This window comes from Silurus meridionalis, chromosome 15 (genome assembly GCF_014805685.1).
Source record: "Silurus meridionalis isolate SWU-2019-XX chromosome 15, ASM1480568v1, whole genome shotgun sequence".
Taxonomy (NCBI): domain Eukaryota; kingdom Metazoa; phylum Chordata; class Actinopteri; order Siluriformes; family Siluridae; genus Silurus; species Silurus meridionalis.
In genome coordinates this window covers 5,800,406-5,824,127 of record NC_060898.1, presented here as the reverse complement: position 1 = coordinate 5,824,127, position 23,722 = coordinate 5,800,406, and the positions used below count along the sequence as shown (strand labels likewise).

The following is a 23,722-nucleotide window of genomic DNA, read 5'->3' as shown; positions in this document are numbered from 1 at the left end:
TTTGTCTGTATAGCATATTATATATATATGCGTTATATACATGTCGGCTATGCTTATGCTCCACAGCTAACTGTATGACCTGCACACAACAGTCTCTAGTTTACTCTTTCTGGTGAAAAAACAAACATTCAGATAGAAAAACACCTTGTTGATGAGAGAGGGGCCTCAAATAATTACTCTTTACAACTGTGGTTAGCAAAAAAAGCATGTCAGAGTGCACAGCACTTTAAACAACAGGCACCAGCAGTAAGAAATTGTTCCATGGATCATTCTTAAGCGACAGCCACCCTTTACTCCACTGGCGCCACTTTCTCTCAGGGTAAGAGGTAAATATCATTCAAGGCTCTTGAAGGTTCTGGCACCGAGGTGGTGTATGGGGTAAATAAATTCCCCCCGGATGTCTGAACAGCAGATCTACAAACGACAGGTGAAGACCCACCTCTTCCTGAAACACTTAAATTAGCACTTTCCAAGTTTGCTTGGATATAAACTCAGTCTAAATGCTAAATGGCGTAAATGTAAATGTTTTGTTTCAGTTACAACGCAGGTACGCAGACCAAGGCAGGTCTTTTGTGGAAACGAGGAGGAACGTAATCGAATTCTGTGCCGAACCAATCGCTAGAAAACTAGAAACTTTGTTTTGGTGTGTCGTCTTACTGATATAAGATACCGAGATGATATAAGAGCAAGAGGGAATAAATAAGGAGAGATGGAAAGAAAGTGACAGAGATCAAACGAATCAGAGAAAGGCAGAATCATAGAAAGAATGACGGAAAAGCAAACAGGAAAAAGGATACCGTAATTTCCGGACTATAAAGCGCACCCATATATAAGCCTGAATTTGACAAAGATTTTTATTTTGAACATAAATAAGTGTATGCGCACCTGTGTATAAGCCTGTGTCCACACTGAAACTAATGAACTTTACACAGGCTTTAACGAAAGACAGTGTCTGTTACACGGTGTAACGGGTGAAATATGTTGTGGCTCCTTTAAGAGCAGAGTGGCATTTTGGGAATAGCCTGTTTTTCCCGGTATTACTGCATGTGTGCAAGACCGAGGAATACGTCCTTATTATTTTCTGATGCTCATTTCTAAGTTTCTTTGACTAACCTGTAACGCTGTTGCCAAGAAAAATAAAAAAGCACGAGTTTTGGAAACCTGTCTGTGCTTATATGATTTCTGTTGCAACTGGAGTTAGCGAGCTTTTCCTTCACCCAGACTCAACGCGTTACAACAGCTTGTATCTAAACAGTAGCCGACCAAGAAAGTCATTGTTCACTGTCTTCCTCCTTCCTTTCACAAATATTTCTCTCGAGAGTTTTTCTTTTGGCATCGTCGTGCGTTTAAAAATCACCACCAGTGGAAGTTTTTTCTCCCGATGCCGTGCAGCTCAGAACACAGGTGAGGTGCGGTAAGGTTTTTTTCGTTTCCATTCGGAAATTTCATTGGTCTAATGTTATGTCGCTCAGTTTTTTGATGTGATATTTGCTGTCGCATCATCCAGGTGGATGCTGCACATTGGTGGTGGTTGAGGAGAATCCCCCCTTTCATATGTAAAGCGCTTTGAGTGCTGCAGAAAAGCGCTATATAAATGTAACGAATTATTATTATTATTATTATTTTTTGGCTTGAAGTTTGTGAAACCAGGAAAAAAACAGGAAAAATCATCCAAAGAAGGCGAACATTGTATCAATTTTTTCAGAAAGAAAATCACAAGGCAATGACTTATCATTTATAATTCATAATATTACAAATGTTTTTCTCCTTACTGACCCACAGGCACATTGTTGTGGACAAGCAACAGCATCATGTCCACTGTAATGCAAAGTAAAGTATTTTAGGGTATTCATAAAGCTTAATTAATATTATTTCATTATTTCATTATAAATACTATTCTCAAATTCTTATCAAAGAATGCAACGGTGAAGCTTCTGTGGTGATGTGCTTTTATAATATTATCTCCTGCAGCTTTCACAGAAACAAACCCGTGGAGAAAAACAAGATAAACGTACACTGACCCTAATGTGTAGGAAGCGTAAAATCTGTGTGTGTGTGTGTGTGTGTGTGTGTGTGTGTGTGTGTGTCTGTGTGTGTGTGTGTGTGCGTGCGCGAGTGTGTGCACGTGTCAGAGTGAGACAGAGATGGAAGTGAGGATGCACAAAGTGAGTGAGATGAGAAGCAATAGAGAAGAGAGGGAAGAGACGAAGGAAAAGAGAACGCGAGTGAGATTAAAGAGAGGACGCATTGACAGATAAAGGTGTGAGACATGAAAGGAAGTGAAGATGAGAGAACAACCTGAGGGAAAATAAGGGAGGGAAAGAGTGAGAGAAAAGAAAAGGAAAGATGAAAAGACGAAGCTGGGAAGGAGTGGGGCGGTGGAAAGAGAGAAAGAGTGGGAGATAATAGAGAACGGCTTATAAACAGCAGCTACATAACTGTGTGTGTGTGTGTGTGTGTGTGTGTGTGTGTGTGTGTGTGTGTGTGTGTGTGAGAGAGACAGAGCACTGCACGGATAGCTCAATACACCGTAATGCATCATGTCAGCTAAAAGAATCATGCAGCTAAAATTAGACAGGTTCAGCGAAAAAACAAACAACACAAAAAACATTTTTTTCATTTGTTTAGAAGGCTTGTGTTTGTTTTTTTGCTTATTTCTGCTGATCGCAATTTTCCTTTCTACGATGATAATCATCCAAAATTTCCACTGTTTTGGATTTAAGCAGAGTAAAGAAGTGTGTACTTTACCAATATCTTCCATTACACACATTTTGATTGTGTAAAATGTCCACGGTTCCTGTCAGACCTTGTGCATTAACACACTATACGGACAAAAGTATTGGGACAACTGATGTTTCATGCCATATGCAAGAAAAATCCACCAACACACACACACACACTTGGACACACAACTAGGAGGCTCAAACCTTTTTTCAGCATGACAATGCCCCTGTGCACAAAGCTCACAACAGCTCCATGAAGATATCATTTTTATGGGTTGGAGCAGAAGATCTTTTTGAACACCTTTGGGATGAACTGGAATGCTGACTGCACCCCAGAGCTCCTCACCATACTGCTCATCAGGAGCTAAGTTTATTAAAGCCCTTACAGTTAAATGAGCACAAATCTCCTCAAACACACTTCTCACACAAATCTAGTGGAACATTCTTCCAAAAGAGTGGACGTTTATTTTATCAACAAATAAAGACTTGGAACATATACGAATCTTATAGTGGTCAGGTGGTCAGGTATACAGTGTACAATCCTTGTGTTCGAGACTGTAACGGTGCATTAATTAACAGCGCTGGGATGGAAACAAATCACTTGTTAAAACACAATCAACAAAGCAAAAGCACAAGGTGATAACCGATCATTTTATACTGAAACACGTCTCATGTAAATGCCACATCAATTAGAATACTAGCGAATGTTAAAACTCGTCCTACTGCAGCTCACCAGAGAAGGTTAGAAAATGGGCTTCAAATAAATCTTTAACACAAATCAATACTTCAGTGTATGTACAGTATGTGTGTGTACAGGTTTGTAATTTTTCATGCATTTTTGTTTTTCAACATTAAACCCCTAATCCTAACTTTATCTCCAGTACGTTCATCGGCTTCTTATAGTTATAGATGTCCATATAGAGACCAACAAGGTGTTCCAATATGGATAAAAACTTCCCAACATTATTATGGGGATCCAAGAGTTTGTTGTTCAGAGGAATCAGTGAAACATATAATATGCAATATATAATAATATACCACGTTATAATAACAGTATATTATTATACACAAAAATCCATTATGCATATGTAAAGATGTATTTTACACAATCTTCTGAAACAACTCTGAGCTCTTTCACTTCCTCTTTAAAAACCCATTAGTCATTTATCTCTCTAGCACATTCTTAATTCAGGATATGCCTTTACCAGTCCAGAGCATTTCTATATACTGACAAAGCTGAACATATTCGAGAGTCACTTCTCTTTTATTCAGCCATTTTCTCTCTTTATGATGTTGATCTTCACTACATTTCATAAGTCAAATATCTGACTTTTACACATTTTCTGTCGTTCCTTTTTATTGACGAGCGGATAAAAGCTTCGCTGGCCAAACACGCAGCAATCCACCACCATCCTCAGCATGACCATACAGTTCAGCATCAGTTTAACAGCAAGCAGGACATTTAGAGAGGAATAAATAATGGAAAAAAACTCCTGACTCTGACCTGCAACAGCACCCGTGGCCTCATTAGCACGATTTTTTTGAAAGTAGTTAAAAAGAAGCTTTGGGCTCATAATAATTTTATTAGATATAAATCAGTGTTTGACTCAATAATATCAATTTATTAATAAATTGTTGTTGCTAAAAGTAACATTAGAGCTTTTTCACATAAACTGAATTGATTAAGCAAAGAGTCTTGAGACAAAAATTATAATATTAACATTATAGCCATATTAAATCATAGTACTTTGGATTCTTACGTACATTTGAAAGCAAATACTTTTGTACTGAAAGTTTAAAGGAACACTTTTTTTTTTTTACTGGAGTCATACAGTATTTTACATTGTGTATCTTGTGAACTTCGTCCACCACTGGTTTTAACATCTGGATTAGGATTTTTTTGTCAAAGCTTCATATTTGGTGCTACTTCTCAAGGCCTGTACAGCAAAACTACATGCAGGTGACTGCCAGGAAGCTCAGGCAATCATTGAGTGTGAAAGTGTGAAAAAGGGAATAAACGAGAAACAGTGAAATTGTTTAATATGATTTATTTTCTTGCTGACCAGCCAAGTTAGAGCTGTATACAAAGGGTTTGGGCACCTTCAAGCAAAATGACATATTTTATACATTTTTTAATTAAGTACAAAGTGCAAAGCATAAGATTTGTGTACAATTACTTTCTATTAGTAAGCAAAGAGGTTTGGATACCATTCCAGATGCAACGTTAGGCCTTACAGGACTCATTAGGACTCATTAATCATGTCAAAATAAAGTATCCTTAGGAATTGTCAAGTTATGACGAGAACAAAATGTAATGAATTCTCTGACTTCTAAATCCCTGAGCTAACACGCAACACCCATGAGCTCCTCTAAGCAGCTGACTGAGGATCGGAAAATGAATCCAATTAATGCCCACAAAACAGAGGAAGGCTATAAAAAGATATCAAAGCACTTCCAGCCTACATTTTCCACTGTCCAATGTATCATTAAGAAATGACAGTCAAAGTCCAGGAAGACCAAGAAAACACAGAACTGTCAAGACCGTCAAGAAAATGAAGCTGAAAGGAGACACCAAAAAGACAAATATTCTACCTTAAATCCTGAAGCTTTCGGAATGGTCTTCGCAGTCCATTGGCTGGACCATTGTTTTTTTTTTTTAAATAAAATGCAGTTTAAAACATTTAACATGCCACAAGAGGCCGTGACATCACCTGAATACCTTGTTATAAACATGCGATTCACCACAATATCCATAATCTACATGTAGTAAAGTCATTTTACTGTAATTCCAGTATTCGGGGTCTGGATGTCACAGAATTTCAAGAACAACCTACTGAACCATAAATAAAGATCCCACCAATTTGGATGTCTGTCAGTCTTTAACATGTCTTCCAGACTATCCCTGGAACTAGCTGAGGCTCCCTGGCATTTCTGAGGATCTTCAGTGTCATTAATTATTTAGGGCTGGCAATTAAGTTCCCTTATATGTCCATACACATAGAGGCAACAGCTCAGTGAATGAAAATAACACTACAGTCTAAGAAGATTAAGATTCTTGTTCTGTGGCTTTGAAAAAGATTACAATAGAAACTATTATTATTCCTGTTTATTGAAACTTTATGGCCGGAGCAGGAAAAATGCTGGATGACTAAAAATCAGACCTTGATTCTTTAAAAATGCAATATTTCTTTGCCGTGTCTCAAAAGGACGTCACAAAAAACGAAAGCGAAAGGCAGAGACGGGTACATGAATGGGGAGCAGACAAAAAGTAGAAAAAAAAATGGACAATAGTATTGGGACACCTGACCTTTCCTGCCATATGGGGTTCTTCTCCAAACTGTTACCACAAAACTGGAGGTAGGGCTGCAACTAATTTTGATAATGGATTGTAGCGATATTCGATAAATGAGATGTTTTGCTTATTATAACTATATAAAACCCTAATTCAGGGTACTTATGTATAATAGTGTGCAAAAAAAATGCAAAAACCACATATTGAGTTTAATTATCTTTAATTTAGAGATCTAAAAGCTTATAGTGGCTGCTTGTTGAGGAGTGCATGTGGGATTTGAACACTGACTGCACCCTCACCCTACATCAATACCTGACTTTACTAACACCCTTGTGTCTAATGAACATAAACGTCTACAAGCACACTCGATAATCTAGTGGAGCAGCTTCCGAGGAGAGTGGAGGGAATTATAAGGGCAAACTGGGACTAGACTTTTCTTTAACTGCATTAAGATGCAACGCCCATCGCATAGCATCTCTACTACTTATTAAGTCAAACAGATAGAAAGCCGGTCACTGGTTTTGAAACCTACTCCAGCAAGATATTTCTTATGAAATAGGACTTGGCCATTTCCAGACTGTGTTGGATATCAAATACTTTTAAAACACACAGTGCCTTAATGTTCCACTGGAAGAGTAAAAATCTTTCTCAGCAAATGGAGCCCCCTTTTCCAACCTCTGACCCCTGTGGAGGGTCACAGTAGGTGGAATTGTGATAATTACCCAGACAGCATTGCAGCTCAGAGAGCCAAGATCTCTCCTCTCTATCTCTTTCTCTCTCTCATTCAAGATGGAGTCTTTCATTAACAGACTGTTTATCGTGCAGATTATTTCTGCCTCACTACCCCTCCCTCAGTATCTTTCTTCATCAGTAACTCTCTCTTTTCTTTGTAGATTCCTTCCTCCCCTTGTTTAGTCTTTCATACTGCATATCAATTGTACATTCTGTAACACGACAGATAATGTCTACAGCTGCATCACGAGTTGAATAACATCATTTTCCTCACATGAAGGAATATTATTTGTTACTACAAATTAGTTTTTTTTTTTAACTAATACACTTGTTGCACTGCATGGTTATAAGAAAGGGGGTGTTGGGAGGTGTGTTTGTTTTTTAGCTCATTTCCTTTGTAAATAGAATTATAGTTAAACTGACCTTCATTTCCATTTAGTTACATTCCCAGTTTATCCTGGTTATGGTAGTGGGGAATTTCATGTCTATACAGTTGGAAGGCTGTCATTTTGCATAGTTTTTAACAGATGCTAGCGCTAATATTAGCTAATGTGTTGGTAGTAAATGCAGATTTGTAGGGTGCAAGCAAGAGTTTAACTGAAAACACAAAAGCAAATAATCTCATCATGTCTCAATATCAAGCATGTGTTCAAGGCCAAGGAATAGTTTTCTTCTGAGAATGCCAAGGACTGATTTGGCATATTCATCCACACATTCCCACACATCCCATGCAGAATGCAGCATATTATTTCAAATGCAAAAACACCAATTCTGCCCAAACGTCTGCCCTTTCAGCGACTATATTTACTATTAGATTTTAGCAAGAAATGTTTATTTAAAGAACAATTCCCAGGTTAATGAAATGGATTGCATGTGCTGCATTGCATGTTAGTTACACTGGCTACGTCGCTGACATTTGATGCATCCCCTCTGAATTTGCTGTAAAAATAAAAACTGTTCTTCCGAACCCTACGCAGTTTATCAGCCGTCATGCTTAGTTATGTGTTAGAAGTTAGGAAGGCTCAGAAAATAAAACATTTTTTTTAGATTTGTTAAATCAAAAAAGCAGATTTATGAAACAGCTGAAAGTGGAAATTTCATGATTAATGATGGCAATAAGTGCTTCAAATGCAAACTTCAAAATGTGATCTATGACTAATTCAGAGAGAAGAACTACAGCATTCTCCTTCAACATCATAAACATCAGCAAAAAACGTTCACTGCTAGCAGCACGGAGAAAACAATGCCTACACACAACGTTGTGCCAATGTTTGATCTCTGACAACGATGGATCACAACACAAAGAAACGTACTTTACAGCTACACACAAGCTCAATTCTGAGGTTGATAATTAATTTCATATAAAAAAATAAATAAATGAAGCTAAATAAAAATGTACAGTCCATGTGTCCATGACTCCTGACTGATCAATATTTGGTTAATCAGTTTGGTATCAATAAATACTAAGTAATATTACTAACCATGAATGTATTGTATAAATGTGTGCATGTTTTCTATTTTTGCTGCTTTTTTTGTTACTGTTATTCAGCAGAAATCATCTGTATTGCGATTCATTTCTAACCTTTCGATGTAAAATAATCAGGACTGATTCGGAGTAAGGTTCTCTTTCAAGCTCCATGAAGATATGGTCTCCATGGGCTGGAATGAAAGGTCCTGAGTGGCTTGCTATAGAGATCAACCGTATTAAACACCTTCCTACATAAGTACCTGACCTTTCTTGTGTCTAAATGAGCACAAATCTCCACTAACACACTCCAGATTATAGTGGAATGTCTTCCCCAAAGAGTGGAGATTATTTTAACAGGAAATAGGAAATAAATGTGGAATGGATATTTAAAAAGTACATACAAATCTTATGCTCAGGTATCCAGAAACCTTTGTAAATATAGTGTATCTGTGTGTGTCCAAGCAGATGGGGTTATTATGGCGACCAGAGGAGTCAATGTGCACACCTCGACAATCTCACCATCATGTGATACAAATCTACAGTAATGTGCTTCAAGCAAACACTTGACAGTTTGAGCAGGAAAGTGTAATCTAATAGTACTGAGACCTGATTTGTGACTCATGAATACTCACTGACTGATACAGCAGCTTTTGTACAAGCGATATTTTTGAATCAATCGTTTTGGCCTCCTACATGTAAGTAAAATTTGACACTGTTCAGTTATTTATTTATTTATCTATCTATCTATTTATGGATACAGACAATTAATTGTTTTTCTTGCAAAAGGTTATATACCGAAAGTTACTCGCTAGGTTACTACGGCAACAGGAAAAAAAATTGCTTCGATGTTCAAAATTGTTCTTTGTGCCAATGTTTATACACAATACATATTTGTGAACCCTAGAGAAGTCAGCTAGCAAAAAAAGTTTACAAATGTAAAGGTTATCCCTGCTTTCGTAATTAGCCAACTCAAGTGAAAATCTTATTGTCTTCTTTCATATTAAAACTGTTCAACGCACACAACTTTGTGGGCCAGGGAAATACTGTATTAGTGCAAAAGACCCTCAGAAAACGCACATGATCACATCCACTATTTTACTACCTTCTACTTCTCTCAGTGTTTCCTTTCTTCGTTCCTGGTTATTCACGAAAGCATAAATATTAACCTTCTATTCAAATCTCAACACCCAAGCGAGACATAACAAAGTGCAGTGAAAAAGCTGACCTCTAATAAATTTATGTGAACAGACGATCCCTTACCATAAGGCTTCTCCGAGTATCTCCATGTCATTCACCAGAACTCCTGTGTGTGCTAGGGGTTTAATGCAATGCCGCTAAGCGTATCTGTTAAGTGCTACGAATATGTGTATCTGTGTTTGGGATTAAACCAAAAGTGGGCGTGACCTGAGTTGAATAGATCCACCCAGAGGTAATGCAGGAACTGTCAGCATGGTCTTTGAATTCTGTCTCCATCAGTCCATTGACTTCATACTGTAGCAATCAACATATGGGACTGTTTTTTTATTATTCTGCTTGCACGAGTAATTTTTTTGCTAGTAACTTAAATATTGGTATTATTTTCCATAATATAAGCAAACTAGTAGCCTTATTTAAAGTACCACATCCGGGTCCTGAAGAGCGCTGTCGAAAAAAAAAGGCAGAAATTGTGGCATTAACCTGTGTAAGCAACTACTGTATGAATCAAAGCTGGCTGACGAATTTTCACGTAAATAAATTCATTTTCAGGCACAATTCTTTAAAAAAGTCCAAATCCGGCTCAAATTCGGTTCCTTTTTAGGCGCCTGATTTTCTCTGACTGGTCGAGTCTGCTGAATTCTTTAACAAATTGTCCCACTCAATAGTTTCAGTTTATACCCGATTTTACAACCAAACTGTTTCCATTCCCTTTTTCTTATTACTATTTTGCATAATGTCATCATCAAAGCAAGTTCATTTGCATCCTGGATTTATGTTTCCTATAATCCATGTTTTGCAGGAGATGAGAGACAACAGGCTTTTGTTGCTATCAGTAGTCACATGTTATCGGTTTGTTGACAGGAACATAAACTGCGATCACTTGATCGAGGTTCTGTGACAACTAATGGCTCGTACGAAACAAACTGGCAGTACAGCTGTGTGATTACAGATTACATTACTCGTCATACTGTACAGGGTGATCCTAATTTTATAGCAGACTGTGCCAGATTACATTAGGAATCTTCTCTAATGGAAAATCTATGATGCAAGAAAATGACTAAAGTCAACAAGATCCAGGCTCGGGCACAAAATGAGCTCACAGCATGTTTTATTTACCATTTTCCATTCCAACTACTATATTTGTAGCTGCATCATTAATAAATCAGCGCCATCTTCGTATTAGTGGTCTTTGGTCGAGGTTCAGAGCAGTGGTCACCCTCCGAGAACCTGATCCAAAGTTTCTGACATTAGCAGAGTCTACATGTTGGCTGTCTTTGTTTACAATAGCACTGAAACAGCCGTATCATGAACTTGCTGATTATTTGGCTGCTCTCAAGCCACGGTACAAAAAAAAACCCTTTGCTTTTCATCTTCGACAGTAAAACTGGGATGAAAATTGCGCAATAAAAAGCCGGCTTGAGAAAACCATGTTGTGATTCTTGTGTCTGGTTGAGGTTTCGAAAATTGTTTGACATTTTCCACCAATAGTGTCTTTTTTTATTCAAAGAGGACACTTCTCTTCTTCTCTCTCATCAAGAACGCTTACACTTTATGTGTTTTGGTGTATAATATCTTCGTGTTTAGACTGCGGTGCATTTTTCTCATCAACCTTGTCTTCGACTGTGTTTATTTTGTCTTTTATCACCTCTTTTGTTTTGCTTTAATGAAAGATTTTGTTGTTTCGTTAATGTTTTAGTTATCAGCTTTCATCAGATTTCTAATATCCAGGAAATTTTTTTCCCCATTTCTTAATTTTGTGTGGTCTGTTTAAGTGGTGACTGTGTTGTAGCAGACTGCATAGTACACATGCAAAGCCCTGTCTTTCTGATGAGAAGATTAATTGTGACCCGGAGGTGACTGCAGCCTTGCCCTCTGCCCTACATCTCCATATTTGACACTTTCCATTTTTCTCTGTCAATTAATTCACATTGGCTGTGATTGTATCTCCCTGAGCATTTTATTTTTCGTAAATTGCAATAGCAGTAACGGTGGTTTGGTTTAAAGCTGGTATTTTTCTCTTGGACTGTTTCGGGAAGATTACAGACAAATGTAATAAAACAACACAGGGATGTTTTATTTGCTCTGTTAAAGAAACCAATAAGCCAAAATTTTAAAATCCAATTTACGGATTCATTTATTTAAAGAAAAAAAAATGTAAGTAGCTACTTTTTTTTCCCACGTTTTGAACCCTGCGGCTTAAACAACGAAGCGGCTAATTTATGGATTTTTCCTGGGTTTTTCCCGGTTTCACAAACTTCAAGCCAAAAAACTGAACCCCATTAGACCAATGAAATTTCCAAACGGAAACGAAAAAAACGCACCTCACCTGTGTTCTGAGCTGCACGGCTTCGGGAGAAAAAACTTCCATGGAAGGAGGAAGACAGTGAACAATGACTTTCTTGGTAGGCTACTGTTTAGATACAAGCCGTTGTATCGCGTTGAGTCTGGGTGAAGGGAGAGCTCGCTAACTCCAGTTGCAACAGAAATCATATAAGCACAGACAGGTTTCCAAAACTCGTGCTTTTTTATTTTTCTTGGCAACAGCGTTACTGGTTAGTCAAAGAAACTTAGAAATGAGCATCAGAAAATAATAAGGACATATTCCTCGGTCTTGCACACATGCAGTAATACCGGAAAAATGCGGCGGCAGGCTATTCCCAAAATGCCGCTCTGCTCTTAAAGAAGCCACAACATATTTCACCCGTTACACCGTGTAACAGACACTGTCTTTCGTTAAAGCCTGTGTAAAGTTCATTAGTTCCAATGTAGACACCTGCGGCTTATAGACAGTGGCGGCTTATTTATGTTCAAAATAAAAATCTTTGTCAAATTCAGTGGCTTATATATGTGTGCGCTTTATAGTCCGGAAAATACGGTAGCTTTAGATTAGTCAGATTGTGCCATAGTCTTTTCTTTTTGTTATATAATTTTAAAGCATTTTTATAAAATAATACTGTTTAGCTTTGTGCACAGGGGCAGTGTCATGCTGGAACATCTGATTCATGTTTCCTTGTTAAAGTAGAAGGAATAAATATAATGCTACTACAAAACCAATCGTGCGCCTCCAACTTTATGTTAACAGTTTGGGGGAAAACTGCATATGGCTGGAAATATCAGATGTCCCAACACTTTTATTCATGTAGTGTATATGAGTAAAGCATTAGTATTTATAACAGTATGGACTGAATTGTAATAGTTGAAATAAATATTAAGAGCTTTCAACAAGGTCGGAATAAAATGTCAGGATATGAGCTCGTATAAGTCGGTAATACGTCATGTTTTTTAATGCTTTCCAGCAGAATCTACTATTAGGATATAGCTGGATTAAGGAGACGATTGCACTGTTCCATCGTACAAAACAACGCTACAGCTTTATTAGATGGTAAACTGCTGCACATTAATCAGGCAGTCTTGTAATTTCATGCTACGATTTGTCATCATCTTATGGATTGTTACTTCCTGTGGAAATTCACTAAGGCAGAAGAATTATAGCCTATGAACCAGGCCAATATTAATTAGTGTAATGGAGATCAATGGTCTATGTACTTCATCTGTTCCGTTTCTGTCAACTGCAGCAAATCGTTAGGGAAAAACGTAGAAAACGATAGGTGACCAAAACTACTTTTCATGTCACAAGAATTATGCAACTTGCTGCTGCAGGAAGTGAAATCCTTACTTAAAGCAATTGCATCACAAACAAACTGAGGCCAGAAACACGTATTGTATAGTTTGCACTGTGTACATACTGAAGATTGCAGCTCATTGGTTAAGGGATAGGACTCTGGATCGGAAGGTTATAGGATCAAATCTGCAATTTGATCCTATTATGCTTCTGCAATTTTTTAATTGCACTAGTCTTCAATTTTCCAAAATCTGTCATGATGTGTTACTTTTTAAACAGAAAAGGTCACAAAAAACGTAAATAAAATCAGCCATCTACAAAAAAAAAAAAAAAAGAGAAATCGAACAATCGACTAATTTTATATACTGTTAAATATAATGCACACAAAATTTCCAACCTACCAAACGTATCTTCTCTTTTTCTTATTTTCCATTTTCATGTGCTTTGCTTGCGTGCGTTACATTCGACAGCGAAGGAGTATAATCTACTAATGAAAGACCACATCTCAGACACCTCTGTTCGTGAAAATCGAGCAGCCTCACAGGCGTGAACCACGTGCAGGTGTGATGAAAAAAGGAGCCCAGAAAAATGTTCCCCCTGTGGAAATCTCAGTGTAAAATCTCAGACTCGGAATATAGAGTCTGAAGGACAACATGTGCTCTGTACAAAAAGAAACACATATACTGCAATCTGCAATGCAAAATATTCCTACTACAAATATAATTACTTAGTATTATTGTCATTGTTGCTGTTGCTGATGATGATGATAAAGATGATGTTTTACTATCCAGTTTCCTCCACAAAACAGCTACATTGTCCATGAACCTGAGCGTGTGTGTGTGTGTGTGTGTGTGTGTGTGTGTGTGTGTGTGTGTGTGTGTGTGTGTGTGTGTGTGTGTGACCTGAGATGAACTTTCGTAACGTTTAAGGTGTGTCCCCACCTTGTGTCCAGTGTTTTTAGGATTGGTCTGGATCCTCTGCAGCCCTGACCAGGATAAAGTTCTTACTGAAGGTAAATCAATGAATGAACAACAACAACAGCAACAACAACAACAACAGAACGACTATAGAAATATCCTGGCAATGAATCAGAAACACAGGAATGTAATATTTCTGCATCAGCGCTGAAAACTTCTCTCCACTACAGCAAAACTACGGCTTCACATCATCTCGTCGCCTCAACGCAACCAAAGCTGAACTCGAGCCGGTGCTCACGGACAGCGCTCTGTGGCGCGTGGGAAGGAGGGAGGGGGTTGTTATGACTCACTACCGATGTCCGTAACGACTCACTCTACTGAATTGATCCTTTCGGATCAGACTCGTTTAAATGACTCGAACTGCACTAGTCACCGTTCAGAGCGAACAAACTGACATGGGTGCAGTAAGAAAAATCTTAGAACATCCTTTCCTGTTGCCAAATGATTGTCACTCTTTCTCTCTTTTTTGATTGCATAACCCTAACAAGTAATCGAACTGACTATGTGTGCACGGTTTGCTTATCAAAAACTTCCAGGACGATTTTGCAGGCCTATAGTAAAAAGACAGTATATTTTTTTTTCAACATATTAACATATCACACATATGATATATGTGATATATGATTTTGGGGACAGATTTGGTTATGGTTGAAGTTTACACACCTTTCGAAAGCCTTTAATGTTTGAATTACTCAATCATTACTCAATCCACGTGATTAGATTTCAACAAATTCAGTGGTGTTACATTAATATGTAAATAAACCATACAGACTACTAGCGTATGTCTTTATTAAAATCATATATCTTACAGTTTAGTGAGGGGTTTAGAAAGATTTTAAGTCCCTTAAAGCCACTAATCCAACATTGAAGAACATCCAAGAGAAAAAAGGTGTGCATGGCGATACGTATATTGTAATGAAATGCATTAATATTAATATTGCATTTAAAATCCTGTTTGATTGACAGCCGCACATACCATTAATATAATAAGACAGTAAAGTGTTACCGAAGTATCCAAAGTTTTGTTTTTCAATAATTTATGCCCTTAGATTTTAAATTAATGAATTTTGATACAAATGCAAAACACTAAAGACGATCATTTGCGTTTTTGTGCATGAAACTCTATGAACCACGGGTGTGTGTGTGTGTCAAACTGCGTCATAGAAATGAAATACCAGGCCTAAAAAAAATGCCAAACAAGACAGAAAGGATACAGAATGAAGTGTAAAAAATAAGTAAGTAAAAGTACATTCTGCTCTTATGAACTTTTGGCTGAGCATGATGCAGGGCTTTTTTTTTTTGGCTGTCAGTTCATTAAGGTTCGGGCTTCAGGTTCTGTGCTGCAACTTTTAGAATGGAGTAAAGATGAGCAGAAGTTAGAGACGATTGTCCCGTGTGTGTTTATGTTCATCCACAGGCAGTGGCCCAGCGGCCTTGAGTTTGACATATTGGCATATTTGTTTTAAACTGAATCAATGACCAATGAATGTTGTCACATGTACATTACAGCACAGTGAAATTCCCAGCAGAAATTCTTTGCATGAACATGTGGTCAGCCATAATACAGCGCCCCTGGAGCAGAGAGGGTTATAAGGGCCTTGTTTAAGGGCCCAACAGTGGCAGTGCTGGGACTTGAACCATCAACCATCTGATCAGCAACCCAGAGCCTGGACCACTGATCTCCCACTTCCCCACCACTACCATTCATTTCACTACTAATACCCCTAATGGTGCTGGGAGCTGAACCATCAACGTTCTGATGAGTTATGAGTTACCACAATGTCAAAATAATATGCAATAATATAATATTGGTGTTGTTAAAGCATGCTGAAAGCAATAGTAGTTGAATACAAATAAATAAAAGAGACAGCTTAGAAATCAACTTTCAATCCATGATTGTGTGCGAATCGACTCACCGCGAAAGAGTCGGTCTGGGAAAAAAACGCAAAAAAAAAAAAGAACCGATTCGGTGCTATGACTCACCCAGCACAGAGCGTGATGGAAGCGTTACAAACGGAACTTAAATAAAACCTTATGAATGAAACATTATAATTATGAAATATATCATATTGTGAAATATAGGATGTGTGTGTAAAATACACACGCGTTCGTGGGTGTCGTGCCTTTACTTACATATCACTAAGAATAAGGCTGAAGTCTTGAGGAGCAGGTGCCTTTAGCCGCTATAGCCCTGGAGATGAGACCTTTTATTATACATTTTTCAACCCGAAATAAAACGAGTGTTGGTTTTTCACTTCTGGGAAAAAGAAATAAAATTCAGACGCCTGCGCTCTTTGTGGTGGTCGGCACTCGTTTGAAACCTGGAAGCGCTTGTTGGCATGGACGCTTCGCGGCGGCTTTAGAGCGCGAGCACACTTGCTCGTTTTTTTCTCTGTCGCGCGCAGCACACTGGGTCCTAGCGCCGACTTGTAGAAATTCCAACCCCTGCATCAACAGGTTGCAGAGAATTTCACGTGTAACACTTTCTTCTTCTTCTTCTTTTCTTCTTCTTCTTCTTCTGGCTTCTCCCATCAGGGGTCGCCACAGCGGATTATCCGTCTCCATACCCCCCTGTCCTCTACATCTGCCTCTTTCAACCCAACTACCTGCATGTCTTCCCTCACCAAATCTGTCAACCTCCTCCTTGGTCTTCCTCTTTTCCTCCTTCCTGGTGGCTCCATCCTCAGCATCCTCCTACCGATATACCCCATGTCCCTCCTCTGCACATGTCCAAACCATCTCAATCTCCCCTCCCTCACCTTGTCTCCAAAACGTCCTACAGCTGCCCAAAGTTTGTGGCCACCTAAGCTTTTGAGCATCACATTCCACATTTAGATTCCCTTGCTCATACAGTGTAATAAGCTCCACTCTTCTTCAAAGGTGTTCAACCAGATTTTTTGAGTGTACTGTATGTCTGGAGATTTGTGATCATTCAGGCACAAGGGTGTTAGTAAAATCAGGTACTAATGAGGGGTGTGGAAGATTGGGGGTGCAGTCAGCTTTCTAATTCATCCAATAGTCCAGAGCTCTATAGCAGGCCACTCAAGATCTTCCACTCCATCCCATGTAAACCGTAAAAACCATGTAAACCTCTTCATGAAGCTTGCTTTACGCACAGGGGCATTGTCATACTTAAACAGGTTTGGGTCTTATATTTACATCATTTGGTAGACCCCCTCATCCAGGGTGACTTACAGATATCTTGATCATACAAATAAGCAGAGGTTGAGAGCCAGGGATATGAGGCTGGGATATGAACTCACAACCTTTGGATCCAAAGTCCAATGCCTTAACCACTCAGCTACAACCGCCCAGTTAAAAAAAAAAAACAGCTGACAAATAATAATAATAATAATAATAATAATAATAATAATAATAATAATAATAATAATAATAATAAAACAACAATAAAATAAATACACAAATTCATTGAATAAATTGAAAGTAAGTAAATAAGTAATGTTAGTACTGATGTAGCGTGTGGCGGTTTGGGGTGCAGTCTGCGTTTCAGTTCATGCCAAAGGTGAGATTTCTGATGTGTATTTGCATTATAACAGCCTTCACTCCTCGAGGAAATGTTTCACTAGATTTCGGTTTGATTTTGTGGAGATTTGCGCTCATTTAGCCATAAGGGTGTTAGTAAAGTCAGGAACTGGTGTAGAGTGAGGAGGCCTGGAGTGCAGTCAGTGTTCCAATTCATCCCAAAGGTGAGATTTCAGTCGTGGAGATTTGTGCACAAGTTCCTTCGTATTAAAATCTGCTTAAAAAAAGATGATAAAATCTGTGGTCCAGTCGTTGTCTCAGTTCATCCTAAAGGTGAGATTTGGGATGTGGAGATTTTGCCTTTGTGCGGTCATCTTATAAAATCTGGGCTTCAGTCAGCGTTCTAGAGTTCATCCAAATGTGTTCATTTGGATTAAGATCAGGGTTCAGTGCAGACCACTTAAGTAGCTCCAATCCGACTTTGTGCGTGCCTTCGTGGAGTTTGTGTACCGGGTGTAACATACTGAAACAGGTTTGGGCCTCTGAGTTCCAGTGAAAGGAAATGTAATGTAACAGCATACAAAGACATCCTGTACAGCTGTGTGCCTCTAAATTTGTAACACCACATTAGGGAAGAACTATGTATGTTTAATAGTAAAAACATTTAGCCATATAGTATAGATTAAATAACCCAGCCATTAGGGGGGCACAAGCCAGTGCACTCTTAGTGCCGGTCCCAAGCCCGGGTAAATGGAGAGGGTTGCGTTAGGAAGGGCATCCAGCGTAAAACATGTGCCAAATCAAATATGCGGATCACAAAGGAGAATTTCATACCGGATCGGTCGAGGCCCGGGTTAACAACGACCGCCACAGGTATCGTTAGCCGACAGGGTACCGGTGGAAATTGGGCTACTGTTGGCCGAAGGAGGAGAAGGAGAGGAGGAAGACGTCTACAGAGACGGCAGGAAAAGGAGCAGTGTAGGAGAGTAGAGGTTCGGGTTGGTACTTTAAATGTTGGTACTATGACAGGTAAAGGGAGAGAGATAGCTGATATGATGGAGAGGAGAAAGGTAGATATGCTGTGTGTTCAGGAGACCAAGTGGAAAGGGAGTAAGGCCAGGAACATTGGAGGTGGATTTAAACTGTTTTATCATGGTGTGGATGGAAGAGAAATGGTGTAGGGGTGATTCTGAAGGAAGAGTACAGTAAGAGTGTAGTAGAGGTGAAGAGAGTTTCTGATAGGGTGATGATCGTGAAGGTGGAAGTTGAAGGATGATGATAAATGTCATCAGTGCCTATGCTCCACAAGTTGGCTGTGAGATGGAGGAAAAGGAAAGATTCTGGAGTGAATTAGATGAAGTGGTAGATGGTGTACCTAGGAAAGAACGATTGGTGATTGGGGCAGACTTTAATGGGCATGTAGGTGAAGGAACAGAGGTGATGAGGAGGTGATGGGTAGGTATGGTTTTAAGGAGAGGAATGTGGAAGGGCAGATGGTGGTAGATTTTGCTAAAAGGATGGAAATGGCAGTGGTGAACACGTATTTTAAGAAGAAGGAGGATCATAGGGTGACGATAAGAGTGGAGGAAGGTGCACACAGGTGGACTATGTGCTATGCAGGAGATGCAACCTGAAGGAGATTGAGACTGTAAGGTGTTGGCGGGGACAGTGTAGCTAGACAGCATCGGATGGTGGTCTGTAGGATGGTTTTGGAGGCGAAGAAGAAGAGGAGGAAAGTAAGGATTGAAAGAAGAATAAGATGGTGGAAACTGAAGGAGGAAGAGTGTAGTGTGAGGTTCAGGAAGAGGTCAGACAGGGGCTTGGTGGTGGTGAAGAGGTGCCGGATGATTGGGCAACTACTGCAGGAGTGATGAGGGAGGCAGCTAGAAAAGTACTTGGTGTGACATCTGGAAATAGAAAGCAAGAAAAGGAGACGTGGTGGTGGAATAAGGAAGTGCAGGAGAGCATTAGGGGAAAGAGGTTGGCAAAACAGAAGTGGGATCGACAGAGTGATGAGAAAAGTAGGCAGGAGTACAAGGAGATGCGGCAGCAGGTAAAAAGGGATGTGGCGAAAGCGAAAGAGGTTGGACACTAAGGAAGGAGAAAAGGATTTATACCGATTGGCCAGGCAGAGGGACCGAGCTGGGAAGGATGTACTGCAAGTTAGAGCAATAAAGGATGGAGAGGAAATGTGTTGACTAGTGAGGAGAGTGTGTTGAGAAGGTGGAGGGAGTATTTTGAGCAGCTGATGAATGAGGAAAATCACAGAGAGAGAAGGTTGGATGATGTGGAGTTGGTGAAGCAGGATGTAGATAGGATTAGTAAGAAGGAAGTGAGAGCAGCGATTAAGAGGATGAAGAATGGAAAGTCGGTTGGACCAGATGACATACCGGTAGAAGCGTGAGATGTTTAGGAGAGATGGCAGTGGAGTTTTTAACCAGATTGTTTAACAGGATTCTGGAAGGGAGAGGATGCCTGAGGAATGGAGAAGGAGTGTGCTGGTACCGATCTTTAAGCATAAGGAGATGTGCAGACCTGCAGTAACTACAGGGGAATTAAGTTGATCAGTCACACCATGAAGTTATGGGAAAGAGTAGTGGAAGCCAGGCTGAGAGAAGAGGTGACCATCTGTGAGCAACAGTATGGTTTCATGCCGAGGAAGAGCACCACAGATGCCTTATTTGCTTTGAGGATGTTGATGGAGAAGTATAGAGAAGGACAGAAGGAATTGCATTGTGTATTTGTGGATTTAGAGAAAGCGTCGACAGAGTGCCAAGAGAGGAGTTGTGGTATTGTATGAGGAAGTCAGGTGTGTCAGAGAAGTATGTGAGGGTGGTAAAGGACATGTATGAGGACAGTGTGACGGCAGTGAAGTGTGCAGTAGGTACGACAGACTGGTTCAGGGTGAAGGTTGGACTGCATCAAGGATCGGCCCTGAGCCCTTTCCTGTTTGCAGTGGTGATGGACAGGTTGACGGACGAGGTCAGACAGGAGTCTCCTGGACTATGATGTTTGCAGATGATATTGTGATTTGTGGTGAGAGTAGAGAGCAGGTTGAGAAGAGCCTGGAGAGGTGGAGATATGCGCTGGAGAGAAGGGGAATGAAAGTCAGTAGGAATAAGACAGAGTACATGTGTGTGAATGAGAGGGAGGGCAGTGGAGTGATGCAGTTGCAAGGAAAAGAGGTGAAGATGGTGGAGGAGTTCAGGTACCTGGGGTCAACAGTGCAAAGTAATGGAGAGTGTGTTAGAGAAGTAAAGAAAAGAGTGCAGGCAGGGTGGAGTGGGTGGAGAAGAGTGACAGGAGTGATTTGTGATAGTAGGGTATCTGCAAGAATGAAAGGGAAAGTTTATAGGACTGTGGTGAGACTCATGTTGTATGGATTAGAGACAGTGGCATTGAGTAAAAGTCAGGAGGCAGAGCTGGAGGTAGCAGAGCTGAAGATGTTAAGGTTTTCGTTGGGAGTGACGAGGATGGACAAGATTAGAAATGAGTTTATTAGAGGGACAGCATGTAGGATGTTTTGGTGACAAGGTGAGGAGGCGAGATTGAGATGGTTTGGACATGTGCAGAGAAGGGACATGAATTATATTGGTAGAAGAATGCTGAAGATGGAGCCACCAGGTAGGAGGAAAAGAGGAAGGCCAAGGAGGAGGTTCATGGATGTGGTGAGGGAAGACATGCAGGTAGTTGGTGTGAAAGAGGCAGATGTAGAGGACAGGGTGGTATGGAGACGGATGATCCGCTGTGGCGACCCCTAATGGGAGCAGCCGAAAGAAGAAGAAGAAGAAGTATAGATTAAATGCAATACTTGTGCTACATGGTGCACATTGTGCTTAAAAAACAATTCTTTATTGCAAGTAACGTACATAAAAAAAACTAATGATTGCAGCAAAACTCACAGCTTTTGTTTATGTTATTGATAAATATTCATTATTGATAAAATCCTTATTTATTCTTATAATGCACTCCGGATAATTGAAGAAATATATAAGAATTAGATACAAAATACAAAGGGTTTATTTTATTGAATACTGAATAACACTGAACTTTGATTGAAAATGCATAAGGTACAGATAAACTCATTCCTTATGTTGCTTATACATGCCCTGATGATCCCATCAGCTATTCCAATAACAAAATGTTCTATTCTCATCTTTCATTTTAGAGCAGTGAAGTATCCACTGCTTAGTATTAAAATGAAACACATATACTTATTCAGATTTTAGGATAGGTCTTTACTATTTGGTTGCCAATATACTTCCTCCCAACATATTTTAATCAAATTTGATTGCATCAAGAACATAATTGTACAATGAATCGAACCAGCTGCTGTAAGTGAACCCAAAATGTTGTCTATTTTAGGTTGTATGATCCCTGTTTTTGTTGATGCAAGCTAAATATGTACACAGAAAATGCATATTCCCTAATTTCCATAAAGTGTATATAAGACTAACAAATTTGTTTTATTTTCTATTATTATTAATATTATAGATATTATGCAATTATATAACTATTGCTGTTATAGTTATGGACCTGACCAAGAAAGATCAGCTATAAGAGGTAAAATAGTCCTCATGTTCTGATGCTAAATCTGACACTAGTCATCTCTGTCTTCAGGCAACAATCAATCTTACAAATAAACACACCAAACACTAGATAGAAGGCAGTGACCATCAAGTTCACAGTGGGTTAGCTTCATCAATAGCAGACATGACATCTCATCACCCTATTTAATGAGTCATGTGCCCGGTCAAAAGATGTTCTGCCCTAAGGACCTTAAGGAGAACAGAACAATGAAGCTGGGTGTCATGGGAGACTGTTGTTGCCCCTGAGCTACTTTGGATCAACACTACAGACAGCAGTGCCAGTGGAATGCTGGACAGCCCCCACAACACAAGCAGAAGTCAAGTAGGAGCATGGCACAAGAACGTGTTTGAGAGCAAAAAGAAAAAGAAAATTGCTAAGCAACCATAGTGGCTACTGAAAACAGAAAAAGAAAGACTGCATACAGAGACTCTGTGCATATGATTTCATGGTTGAAATCATGATAAAGGCTACATGTTAACATGCTTAAGGTTTGCCTTATTCATGTGTATAGCTTCTTAAATGTGTCTATGGTTTTGTGCTTTCTGTATACATGTGTTTTTTACTCCTTGGTTTCTTCAATGCATTGTGTTCACTAATCTAGGTCTTTTTTATTTATTTTTTCACATTCAGTGCATTTATGTCTACCTGAGTTGGCATACTTTATTCAATTCTCGACTGTTCTTACTACGACTTGAAAAAATTAATCTTCATTTTAATATATTTATTAGTTCAAAACCAAGATCCGCTTCAAGTCTACTGTAACAGACAATTTTTGAATATCACTGAGGATATTAGGAGACCTCTGCTTGAAGTGAAGTGTGAACCTTGATCTAGCACTGAGAAGTTAGATGTTGCATGAGTAGACCTCAGAGAAACCTCAGAGGCTTGACAGTGCAAATTTGAGATGGTGTGCAGGTGTTTTGTTCTGAATCTTGCATGGAGGTGAGAGGGCAGAGTGATGTCTAAGTTGAATAGTGTAGAAAAAGGGCTGAGAAGAAGGTGGAAGTGGCTGTCGCAGAGGGCAAATAGAAAAAAAGGTATTAGTGGCAGAGGGAAAAAAAGGGTAATAAAGTTTATTTTGTACCTTTGCAAAGTGTGCTGTAACACAATCAAGTTTAATGTGCTTTTTATTTTTTTATATGTGCTGCACAACATTGGTCTGTAAATCCGATGAACAGAATTCAGATATTGAATAGAATAAGTCTTATTAGCAGTGGCGGGCCGTCAATGTCAACACGGCCTTCTCTGACAGCCTAAACTCTATCAGATTCACTGTCTTAAGTTTTAATAAATTTTAGTCAAATAATATATTTAAAATTATTCCAAATAGTCCATTCTCATCATTTCATAACATTTCTCTCAGGTGGGCTGTTTCTAGGAGCAGCCCAACCCTAGTGTCTGTTTACATTTGAGTCTCTATGCCGGGTTCAAAGATATCTGCCTCAAGCCTTCAGAATGAACAATGCACGTGACTACAGATTAGAATACACGCTGCTTAAAGTTGAAGGCACTGGGGCCATCTAGCAGGCATACAACAACATTGCCATTTTCATGTCCTTTGATTGGATGGTCAGAGAGCGCATCAAGGTACAATATATTCATGTAGATTGAATAGCTTTTTTTGATTTCACAATGGCT

General features: G+C 39.2%; 1 protein-coding gene across 1 annotated transcript in view; it reads right to left on the bottom strand.

Annotated features, from left to right (window-relative positions):
• Positions 1-16,430, bottom strand: part of rab27b (RAB27B, member RAS oncogene family) — a 42,831-nt gene extending 26,401 nt beyond the window's left edge. Inside the window, exon 1 of the mRNA XM_046867377.1 lies at positions 16,145-16,430. Coding sequence (XP_046723333.1) covers positions 16,145-16,146 — 2 coding nt within the window. The 5' untranslated portion in view covers positions 16,147-16,430. The remainder of the gene's footprint in view (positions 1-16,144) is intronic.
• Positions 16,431-23,722: the final 7,292 nt, after the last annotated feature.